Source organism: Physeter macrocephalus, chromosome 11, assembly GCF_002837175.3.
Source record: "Physeter macrocephalus isolate SW-GA chromosome 11, ASM283717v5, whole genome shotgun sequence".
NCBI classification, from domain to species: Eukaryota; Metazoa; Chordata; class Mammalia; order Artiodactyla; family Physeteridae; genus Physeter; species Physeter macrocephalus.
The window spans coordinates 148,408,399-148,420,658 of record NC_041224.1 but is presented as its reverse complement, the minus strand read 5'-3'; the positions used below and the strand labels follow the sequence as shown (position 1 = coordinate 148,420,658).

General features: G+C 51.0%; 1 protein-coding gene across 16 annotated transcripts in view; it reads left to right on the top strand.

The window, feature by feature from the left end:
- Positions 1-8,597, top strand: part of TMEM229B (transmembrane protein 229B) — a 40,394-nt gene extending 31,797 nt beyond the window's left edge. For 15 of the 16 annotated variants that reach the window (XM_028496027.1, XM_028496028.2, XM_028496026.2 and 12 more), the window contains one exon: positions 4,702-8,597. In XM_028496027.1, coding sequence (XP_028351828.1) covers positions 4,702-5,223 — 522 coding nt within the window. In that variant the 3' untranslated portion in view covers positions 5,224-8,597. Of the gene's footprint in view, positions 1-160; positions 1,187-4,701 lie in introns of those variants that run through there. The other variant, XM_028496038.1, reaches the window with a different exon arrangement.
- Positions 8,598-12,260: the final 3,663 nt, after the last annotated feature.

The following is a 12,260-nucleotide window of genomic DNA, read 5'->3' as shown; positions in this document are numbered from 1 at the left end:
GTCCGGAGCCTGTGCTCCGCAACGGGAGAGGCCACAACAGTGAGAGGCCCGCGTACCACAAAAAAAAAAAAAAAAAAAAAGATACCATTATTTTTATAAAAGTGATACATACTAGTTGTTAGAAAAAAATTTTAGAGTCTACAGAAAAGTATTAAAGATGGAAATAAAAATCACTTATGATGTCACCATCTAGAGATGATTGTGGCTAAATTTTTTGTATATTTACATGTATGTATGCCTTTGCAAAATCAAAATCATACTCAGCATTCCACTTTGAATCCTGCTTTTTTCTCTTAATGTTGTATTAAACATTCATCAGGTGGCTACTAGTGCTGGCCTCCAGAGGAATCATGGCAAAGCCAAATGCTCGCTGTTATCACAGAAGTGAATGGGGTGCAGAGGTGGACAGGGCAGTGGACAGCTCCAGGGTTGCAGGTGTTTAGGAAAGTCTTCACAGAAGAGGAGCTGGATCTTGAAGAAGGATTATGGCTTCGCAGGCCATGGGTGGGGGAAGGGCACCCCAAGTAGCAAAAACAGCAATGGAGAGATCTGGAGGACAGGCTCTGAAGCAGAAGTGGATCACGATGGGCTTTGCCAGTCATGCCTAGGGGTTGAGCCTTACTCTGTAGATGTTAAAGATCCACTAATGGGCTTTAAGTGGGGAGAAATATTGGATGTGCATTTTAGAAAGACTGCTGTTTCTATACCCTCTTTCACAGTAGTGATGAGTAAATTGAAAGGAGCAAGGCAAGGCTGGGAGACTGGCTAAGTAAGAGACTATTGGAGTCATCCAGGTGAGAGATGATGGGGCTTGAACTAGAGCAGGAATGAGAAAGAGGAATGACAAGGAGGAGATGGATTTCAAAGATGTTTAAGAGGTAGAAAGGATAGGAGTTAATGGCTGACTTGGTGGCTTTGCCATGTGACTTGCTTGGGCCAACAAGATGTTGGTGGGTGTGACTTAACAACTTAACTAGTATTGAAAAGCACCGGTGCGGTTGGTTTGCTCGCTCCTGGGCCTCCGCCCTTGCCACGAGAAGACCTTGCCAGGGCTAGTCCACTAGGCCCAGAAGAAGGACAAGAGGCAAGTGGAGCAGAGCCATCCCAGCCAAGCATAGGACAGAGCCCCCAGATGACTCACAGCCTTGTGATTGAGGCCAGCCAAGATCTGCCAACCCACAGGCACGTGAGTTGTAATAATAAATGAGAGTTTATTTAAGCCATTGAGTTTGGGGATGATTTGTTATGTAGCAATTGCTGAGTGATAGGAATGTCTTCATTCTTTTTTTATGTGTATATTTATTTATTTATTGGCTGCGTCGGGTCTCAGTTGTGACACGCACGACATCTTTCGTTGCGGTGCATGGGCTCTTCGTTGCGCGTGTGGGCTTAGTTGCCCAACCAGGGATCGAACCAGCGTCCCCTGCACAGCAAGACTGACTCAACCGCTGGACCACCAGGGAAGTCCGAAGAATGTCTTCACTCTTGAACTGAATGCTTACTGTGTGCGAGGCACTATTCTAGGCACCTGGGGATGCAGTGCTGAATTAAAGTCCTTACTTTCAGGGAGTTCAGGTTAAAGGGGGGAAGTGGCAGAGGAAGCAAGAATGACCTCTCTCTGCTAACTGGGTGCATGGTGGTACCATTAATCAAGATGGGGGTCATACGATCCCTGAGGTGGGACCTGGGTGACCTGGCCTGAGGCGGCACCTCCAGCGGGAGGCCCTCCATACTCGCCTCACAGCAAGGGAAGGTGACCAGCCCTTCTGCTGGACAGAGGACAAGCGGTCCCCTCCCGGCCACAGGTGTGGGACAAGATGCGCTGACAGTCGGGCACCAGTAGGGACGGGAAAGCTGCTGGGGCTGGAACCGCCTTCCCCCTTCACCCTCCCGGGCCCTGAGGGGCTGCTGTTCGGTGCCGTGGCCGGAGCAGCGAGGGGAACTTGAGCCTGAGGCCAGAGGCCTGGGCTCCTATCACCGGCCGGTCCTCCCACACTCTCTGTGTCGAGTTGTGTGCTGGGTGCTCCTTTAATTGCGTAATTTAAAAAGAACAAAGAAGCTAAGAGTGGACCAAAACATTGCACATAGTGTTCTAATTTCCAAAAAAAAAAAAGATGGGGGTCATAGGAGATATTGGGCGGGAAGATAATGAGTTTGATTTAGGAAAGGAGTATGAGGTGCCTATGCGACACTTAGGTGGAGGTGTTCGGGAAGGAGAGGGGTAAATAGGTAGGTGTAGAACACAGGAAAGCTGTTTGGCTGGGGACTGAAAGTTATCAACATAGTGAAACAAAATCATCTGTACCAAAGAGAGACAGAGTACATGCTGTGGATATTCAGGGGAGGAAGAAAGGATTTGTGGTTGGGAGGATAAAAAAGATTTTGTTCTGAAGGTAACCTGTAAGCTGGGTTTGTACTTGTGGAGGCAAGAGGAGAAAGGCACATAAAACACAATAGATGGGATGGTGGTAAGACGCGGAGAGCTGGACTGTGAGAATTAGGCTGAAAAAGTAGATTGGAGTGAGATCAGGGAGAGTCTTGAATGCCAGGCCAAGGACACTGCAGCGTTTCATTAGAAAATGGGGAACCACTGAATGTTTATGAGCAGGGGAGTGATATTAGGCACGCATATCTAGGAGATGGCTGAAGTATGATGAGTTTTGAAGTCAAAATCAAAAGATACGGATTCTAGTCTCACCTCTTCCATTCAGTGGCCCTGGGATATGGGGCAAGTGACTTCTCTCTGAGCTTCAACCACCTGTCTTAAAAAATGGAAGTCAAACTACCTGCCCTTCACACGAGTCTTAATTTAGTAAGAACCAATGACAAAATGTGAATGAAAGTGATTGGAAGACCACCAAGCAATGTGCATGGGCAGGCATTATTGTGACTAGGTCTGCTTTAGCTGAAATGCAAGGCTGGGATTCCCAGACAGGTGGGCAGACTGCAAATGTCAGCTTGTTAACCTCTGTCCCTTCTACCACCTCGGAGAGAGGACTGCCAGAGGTGTCAGCCTGGAGTCCGCTGGCAGCTGGCAGAGCTGCATTTCATGTTCTCCTGCTCTGCCTGCCTGTTCTTGGTATAACCCTGAACTCTCCTACCCCACCCTCCACATAAATGACATATTTAGAGAACGCCTGCTCAGGGGAGGACTGTACCAAGGCCACAGAACAGAGGACTGGGAGACAGGTGCTGCCATCAAGGAGTACACAGGCTGGTTGGATAGTAACTAGGGGTGGCATTGAGTAAAGGGTCAAATGAGTGGTCCACACAGTCGCTGGTGGAGGGCCAGGCCAGTCTTCGGAGAAGCATGATGGGGCCTTGAAGCCCAGTGGGGTTTAAAAGAGAGGTTCGGAAGGGAATGAGAAGTAAAGGGGAGGACTCTCTGCTCTGTCAGCCCACTGGTTTCCTCTCAATATCGAAACTAAACACCAAAACCCCTCTTAATGGAGCAGTTAAAAACAAATGCGACCACAATAAGCAACCACTTCACACCCATTAGAATGGCCATCATCACGAAACCAGAAAATAAGTGCTGGCAAGGATATGGAGAAATTGGAACCCTTGTGCATTGCTGGTGCGAATGTAATATGGTACAGCTGCTGTAGAAAACAGCAAGGCCACTCCTCAGAGAATAAAAACAGAATTACCATATGATCCAGCAATTCCACTTCTGGGTAAATACCCAAAAGAACTGAAAGCAGGCACTCAAACAGATATTTGTACACCCATGTTCAGAGCAGCATTATTCACAATAGCCAAAAGGTGGAAACACCCATTAATGGATGAATTGATAAACAAAATATATCTAGGTAGATCACAAGAGAATATTATTTAGCCTTAAAAAGGGAAGAAAATTCTGACACATGCTACAACATGGATGAACCATGAAGACGTAAGGCTCGGTGACATAAGCCAGTCACAACAGGACAAATACTGCATGACTCCACTTAAATGAGATACCTAGAGTTGTCAAATTCATAGAGACAAAGTAGAATAGTGGTTGCCACAGGCTGGAGAGGGGATGTGGAGATAGCGTTTAATGAGTTCGGAGTTTCAGTTTGGGATGATGAAAACATTTTGGAGATGGATGGTGGTGATGGCTGCACAACAATGAGAATGTACTTAATATCCCTTCAGTGTATACTTTAAAACAGTTAAAATGGTAACTTTTATGTTATGTATATGTTCACATACACACACATAAAAGACACGTGACGGGCTGCTTAGAAAGAGCTCACCTGAAGTATGAGTGATGTGGAACTCACTTGAGTTTGAGAAGAAGTGGGGGAAGATATGGGGACCCCAGTGGATGGCCCTAGTGAAAAATTAGCAAGTAACCTGGAAATGGGGGTACTCTTCCACTGACTAACTACCAATCATCCTAAGAAGTTATTATAGGGAGTGTAGTAGACACCTCTCTCCAAGTAGCACTTGAGTAGCGTTTCTCCGAGGAAGCCAGTGGGGCTGTTTGTTTTCTTCCTTTTATTTCTCATGCCTACCTGGCTCAGGTAAGGAGTATGAAATAAAGTAATGAACATGGAATAGGGTTAGGAGTATGATGAGTAACTAAAAGAGAAAGGTAGAGGCAGGTTTGAAATCCCCTCCGGCCTGGTCGCTCCAGAGACTTGGGGCGGGCAAGTCTGTGGGCCTCCTCCCTCCCCTCCACCCTCACTTGTGTCTCCTTTGCGTCCCTAACAGCCAGCCCCAGTCAGCGCCATGGCTTCCGCCGAGCCCCTGACGGCGCTGTCCCGCTGGTACCTGTACGCCATCCATGGCTACTTCTGCGAGGTGATGTTCACGGCGGCCTGGGAATTCGTGGTGAACTTTAACTGGAAGTTCCCGGGGGTCACGAGCGTGTGGGCGCTCTTCATCTACGGCACGTCCATCCTCATCGTGGAGCGCATGTACCTGCGCCTGCGCGGCCGCTGCCCGCTCCTGGTGCGCTGCCTCATCTACACGCTCTGGACCTACCTGTGGGAGTTCACCACCGGCTTCATCCTGCGCCAGTTCAACGCCTGCCCCTGGGACTACTCCCAGTTCGACTTTGACTTCATGGGCCTCATCACCCTGGAGTACGCCGTGCCCTGGTTCTGCGGGGCCCTCATCATGGAGCAGTTTATCATCCGCAACACCCTCCGCCTCCGCTTTGACAAGAACGCCGAGCCCGGGGAGCCCAGCGGCCCCCTGGCCCTGGCCAACGGCCACGTCAAGACTGACTGAGCCGGGGGAGGGGGGGGCTGGGGGGCTCTCATGGATCCTGTGGACAAGTGTACCAAGCTGGTAGGGTTGCCCCCTCTGTACAGCACAAGCCCTGGCCCGTAGGGCGCACGGAGCCCCCATGCCCCCCCCACAACGTGGGCGGGCGTTGGGGGCGTGGTCAGGTCTTGGGGGCGTGGTCAGGTCTTGGGGGCGGGGTGTTGGAGGCTTCAGGGGCACTTCGGGTAGGGTCCGTGGATCTCAGCCCAGCTCAGGGGCGGGAGGCCTGTGGCTACACAGGGACTGGACTACGTGGGTGACTTTGGAGGCAGCAGGCCCTGTCCTGGCTAAGGGACACAGAATGGAACAGAAGGTGGGAGGCAAAGCCTGAGGAGGCTTTGGGCTGCTGCGGCGGCCACCTGCCTAACTCTCACCTGGTTTAGTTGGGCTTCGGCTGGTTCCATTAGGCAATATTCAGGTGCTTGCTTGCAACCAATACCTCCCCCAGGGGCCTGCTGAGCTGCAGCGTAAGAAGAGATTGGGCAGCCAGGAGGCTGCTGGGCAGGAGTGCTGGTCTGCAAGGGCTGGGAGGCCTTCCCTTGGCTCCTTTCCCCTCCCCCAGGGTCCCACGCTGATCCCTTGGCCTTCGGGGGCTTCCCCCCCCCTGGTGCTGGATTACCACCAACCTTGGGCTTTTGGAGGTTTCAATCCCTGTGTGTTCGGTGGCATTTCCCCCTTTTCTCTTATTTTCAAAGCTTTTACCACTAGCAGCCCCTTTATCCATGTAAGCACCCCACCTGCCCCACCCACAACTCCCTAGGCAACACAGCAGCTGCCAGAGATAGAGCCCTGAGCAGACCCCTCCAACCCTCTTGCAGCCTTCCCTGCATTATTGTCGATGGCCCGATTCCTGAGAAGTCCCCCCTTATGCCTCCCCACCCGCCCTGGTCTGGGGGGTTGTGGCAGGGCCCCTGGTGCTCACCTCCTTGCAGTGGCTAAAAACTAATGATACCCCCAACGCACAGTCAGGCCATCTTGGGCCCCATGGATCCACAATGGGGACCTAGAGACAAATCAGTGTGAAGGGGGGAAGTTGGGCAGTAAAGGTACCTGACTGGTTTATTTTCAAACCAGCTGGGGCAGTCTAGCTTTCTAGGTGGTGAAGGAGCAGGTATGCAGTGGTGGAGAGTCATGGAGACTGAGGGGAGGGAGAAAGAGAGGGCCTTTCAGCTTTGGGAGGGTCTTCGAAGCATCCTTAGTGGGAATGGGTCAGTTCTGGTTCTGCCATAGCCCCAGCCCTGCAGCAAAACCTCCTCAGGGCTACCCCGTCCTCAGCCCTTCCAGAAAGACTGACCCACTGAGCTTGCTCCTTAAACAGTATTAACCCTGCCATGCTCATGGGCATTGTCATCTCGGTTGCCCCACCTTCCTCAGTGACAGGTCCACTGCTGGCAGTAGACAGGTGAAATCCTAACTCCAGCCCGCTTCCAGCTCTGCCCCCTCCCTGAGGGGAGGGGTCCATCAGAACGCAGCCTATCCCACGGTACATGGTCTCTTCTTGACCGCACTATGACTCTTAGGTAGAAATCAGCCTTTCCCTTTTTATAGAACATTAAAAGTGATAATACCACCTGTGGAGAGGATCTCCTCTTCTTGCTGTACTGCTCCACCTAGACTGTGCAGACAGCACCAGCTAGGCCACAGGCCAGGGTGGGGAATGCTGGGGGTGGGTAGGGGTGGTGTCCTGGATTGGGAGAAAGGCTGGGAGACTCTGCCTTTGGCAGGGCTGTGTTCTGCAGTGACCCTGTCCAGGACAGTTTGAAGGACGATCCCCAGCCTCTATGTCCTGGGCAGGCTCCTCCAGTCCAGGCACGACCTACATTCTGCAGGGGTTAACCCTACCTTTGATTTTACTGTGGCCCCAATTCCAGGGCTTTGGGGCTTCTAGGGGTTCAGCCTTCCAGTGGGGGTCAATTGCTTTCCATCTACAGGTGGAGGGGATTCCAGAGGAAGAATAGTGTCTGGTTCCCGGTTCTGTCTGAGTAATTGTTTCCTCGGTCTTTTCCTCTTGATCCACATTATCTCGGTCTCCTGGACCCCACTACCCCTCTAAACCCCTTAGACCACACTACTCACCTTTGCTGTCCCCTCCACGACAGAATCTGGTGGTCAGCTTGTTGATGTCTCCCAGCCCAAGGCCTCCATGATTCTCTGCCAGAGCAAGCCCTTGGGTGGCCCGCTGGGTCTGGCCGCTCCAGAGGTTGCCCTGTCTGTTCCCTGGCACTATCTCCCTGGGCCCTATAAAAACTCCCAAGTGCGAGAGGTCCCCGAGTAAACCTGCCTGCCTGGCAACGTGCAGAGCACTGTGCTTCTGCTTCATCCAGGTGCCCTGAGGCTCCTATTCTCCCTTGTAGGGGACAGAGCCCCTAGCAAAGGGAGGTGATGACCTGGAGCTTGACCACAGGATCTGTGTGTCTTCAGGGCCCCAATCCCATAGTGCCCAAGGACTCAAAGTTTGGAGTAATCCCAGCCCTGCAAAGCAGAGAATCTGCTCACTTTTTATGAACCTCTGGTGTCCTGGGCCTCTCTCCACAGGACATGGCAGCATCTCTGAGTCACAGCTCGCCATGTGCTGCCCTGCATGGTTGAATCGCTTCTGACATCTGCTAGGCATCCTGTCCCTTGTGCTGTGTCCCCTCCGATGCCAGTGAGTCACAATGGCCTATGCTTATTCACAGCAATAATACCTAGGGAGTGCCCATGAAGTCCTTTTGTCCTGGTCCCTCACTTTCTGCATGGGTCTCCTGGGGAGGCAGCCACTGAGTGGGTCAGTTAGGAGAACCTGTATTTATAGAGCTCTGGGATATGCAGACATCACCACAGGGGATGCAGAAAAATGGGAGGCTCAGGCCTGGAGGACTTATGGCTAAGGCAGGGAAAGCACCTTCCACTCTGAGGCCACCCCAGGCCTGGAGGAACTGCAGGTCCCTGCTCTACAAAAGGGCCTTTGAGGCGTGTGGGACTGTCTCCCAGCTATGGCAGCTCTTCAGAAGGATACATGCCTGGTTTGTGCACCCATTGCCTGCTCTGTCTCCATTGGTCTCTTTGTCTCTTTCTTTTCACATTCATGCACACAAAATATACTGGTGTTTGTGTTCCAGGACTGGCTCTGACCCATCTCTGTTTCTTCTGTTTTGGAGCCCCTTCCCTAGGAGCTGCTGGAGGCCAGGCCCTTCACACTCTGGCATCACACTGACCTGAAGCATGCTGGATGGGGGCATGCTGTGGGGAGGGCAGGTGGCATTCTCCACCAGTCCTTTCCATGATCTCTGTGCTGACCATCTCTGGTAACCTGAATTCTCCACCCGACCCCTGACTCCCCATCATAATCTGGTCCAGTTCTGACTTTGGGACCAGGCTGCAGGGCAGATGGGGAGGCCCAGGCAGTATCCAGGTTGACTCTAGGTTACTGCATCTGCCCATGAGATGGGCTTCTCTTGAAAATGCCAGCCATGACTTGCAATGTCTCATGGGGCGGGAGGGCCCATGGAAGGAGTCTGAGGGTACCCCAAAGAGCTGGAAGGCTAGAACCCTTTACTTCCCATTACCTTGAAAGTCATGCTTTTTAGAAGCAGAGAGTTCTGCTCTCCCCCTGGCAGTGCTGCTTTCCCCGAGAAGCACATTTGGAGGGAATCATCCCTTCCTGCTCTGTGTACCTCTGCTCTGTCTAGCATCCGTTGTCCTCCTCTCCCCCCACCATGGTCCTCCTGCCTACTTTCCTACTTCCAGGAAGAGGATGGAGGGTTCAGAATTCGCTCAGCCAGTTTAACCAAAGCAAAATGGCCTGGCCCCCCTGGCATAGCCAGACTATAGAATACCTGCTGGTTTTCCGGATGGAATAGGCATTGTGCTTTCTGAATCATTGAGAAGGCCCTCTGCCTCCCCAACTCACTCGATGGTGTTCTTTTCAACTGAAAGCCCTTCCCCTTATACAAATGAGCAAAGCCCCAACAGTCATTTACATGTTAGTATAAACAAATCTATAAGGCTAGTCCATTAGAGCAGGTGTTTATAAAAAGAAAGAGGCAAGCATAATGGAACAGGGTCTACCTGATGGAGCTTCAGACAAGAGGCAAGAGGTAGGACCCAGAACAAGGAGGCCGAGGGGACTTGAGACCCTTCTTCATTGGCCAGCTCCTTCTGTACTCTACTAAATGGGTACCTTTCTTTCTTGATACTTTCCTTCCTCACCTCCTCTGCCCCACCCTCACCCAATTCAAAGAGACCTTCTGACTCATCATACCACAGGTTAGGAGAACAACAACTGTGGTTCCTGCCACTACTAGTCCTGCGACTGCAGCCAGGCACTGCACTGAGTGCTTGCCCTCATTCTGCAATTTTCTCCCATCTGAGGTGAACACCGTTATTTCCCTATTTTACAGAGGAGGTCTAGCGGCAACCAGTCTACAATCCCGATTTACCACATCACTCTTTTGTTTCAACGTAAGCCGAAGACCCTCTGGGGAGAACTTGGGATGAGTCAGGTGCCCTTTTGTACTTTGACGAGACTACGGATGTTGTTAGAGTCCAGTCCCTCCAAATGCTATTCACAACGCGAAATTAATGTTCAGGAGGGGGAGGTTTTGGGGAGGAGAGACGGGGTTATAAAAAAGGAAGTATAGGATGCCATCTTAGCCAAGACTTAAACCAGTTGGCACAAGGATCCCTCCTCACGGAGGGAGGGTTGTGAAATTTTGGCCTCTGACAACCCTGGGTTTGGAGTTGACATCTTCTCTACCTCCCACATGCAGCTTTATTTATTCCCCGGGCCTTTCGCCTTTGATTCTATTTCCTTCTCTTGAGATTAAGCCTGGGCCCCTAGCTGTCGGTGCTCTCAGAGGGTTTGAAACGATCAGGTGAAATCGTTCTCCTTTTGAAAACTCAGATGGGCCTGAGAATTGATCTGGATAGTTCTTCAACTATTTATTGGACACCTACAGTGAGCCAGGGACCAGGCTAGTTACTGGGGTGCTCACAGCTAGTCAGGAGAAAGGCGTGGACTGTTCTTTCATGAAGATAGTTATATCAGTACAGTACAATGTTGATCAGGCCTCCAAAAGAGAAGCCTCGGTCTAACAGAGGAACCTGACTCATCCACAGGGATAGGTAAGGCTTCCCCAGGGAGGAGACATATAGTGTAGACCTGAAGGTCAAGTACTGATGCTTTCAGGGGTGGGCTGGCTTCTCACTGTCTGGAAATGTAGACATGGACTGTGCTCTGGGAGATACCTAGATGGGTAGAGTGCAGAACAAAGCCAGCATACAGTGGGTGCTTTAGGGAACTCTTGGTGAATGAAGTCTCACAGTATGTCAGCCCTAGTAAGCCCACCCTAAAAGCCAAGCTGAATGTTCCAGAGCACCACAGTCCCCTTTGGGAAACTGGAGTTAGGAATCCTGTTTGAACAACAATCATCCCTCTGCCATATCTGTGCCCACCACCAGAGAACAACTCACCGCCCTCCCTGCTCTAAGCAAACCATTAGTCCCCACACAGCCCTGCCAGCATCCTAGCTTCACTCTCAGAGTCCTTGGACCTTGGCCAAAGACCCAGCTCCGTTGATTAGTCCAATGCTTCATTCTGGTGATATGCTTTCTAGGTGTGGGCAAAAGTGTCCTTTCAATGCCAAGCGGTACAGAGAAGAAGGATCCACTGATAGTCTAGCCTGGCTTCTTGCCTCTGTTATAGTCACACCTTCTAAACAGAAAGGATGTGTTCTGGTTCATAAAGGTCCACTGATGGTGAAGGGTCCTGAGGCTGAATCTTCCTAGTTACAGCATGGGGATGTATTAGTTTCCTGTGGCTGCTGTAACAAATTACCACAAGCTAGCTGGCTTAAGACAACAGAAATTTATTCTCTCACAGTGCTGGAAGTCATAAGTCTGAAATCAAGGTGTCAGCAGGGCTTTCTTCTGGCAGTTCTAGGGGACAATCATTCTTCGCTTCTTCCAGATTCTGGTGGTTGTTGGCATGTCTTGGCTTCCTAGGCCTGTGGTGGCATCACTCCAGTTTTTGCCTCGATGGTCACATGGCCTCTTCCACTTCTGTCTGTGTCTTCTCCTCTTTTGCCTCTTCTAAGGACATTTATCATTGGATTTAGGGCCCATCTAGATAATCCAGGATGATCTCATCTCAAGATCCTTGACTTAATTACATCTACAAAGACCCTTTTTCCAAATAAGGTCACATTCACATGTTCCAGGGATTTGGATGTGGCTGTCTCTTTGGGGGAGCCACTCAGGTGTTAAGGAGGGAGATTTCTTCTGAAGCCCTGAATCCTATACCCATTTAGGGATTCCATTAAGAGCGAGAGTTAGAAGTACAGTGTGGGGTAACCTGGGAGAGAACTCAAGGATTTAGGTCGGGGTTGGAGCTCTCCATCCCAAGACACGTCCTGTAGCTGCAATGGTTTTTCTGTTTAGATGCAGATCTGACCACTTCACTCCCTACTCCAGACTCTAATGATTTCCCATTAACTTTAAGATCAAGTTCACCACCTCGGCAAGGCTTACACAGCCCTTTGTGGTTTGGCCTCATTTCTCACCTCCCCCTCAGTCCTGCACAATCCAGGGAGAATGACTTGTGGTTTCCCTGGAAGCTCCCTGCTCACTGCCTCTGGGCCTTTCCTCTTCCTGAAACACTGTTACTCCTTCCTTAGCCCAACTAGAGACAGATGAGCTCAATTATAGCCAGCACCGTTGGTCTGTGTTTACTTCGAGCTCTCTCTGGACCCAGCTCTCGATTTAGTTCAGGCAAACTCAGGATGGAAGCTGTCTCCCTGGAAACTCTCAGCGTGACAGCTGCCGGCAGCAGTAGCTAAGTTCTTCCAGTGCTGTCCATGCAGCAGACCTTCGCTCGTTCATTCGTCCTACTAAGCACCAGGTCCTGTGCTGGGCCTGTGCACAACAGTGAACAAGGCAGACTCATCTTTGCCCTCCCTGCCTGATGGCTTCACCTGAATTATGGGGTGCAGAGAACGCTGATGGGCTGATTTAGGGAAAAG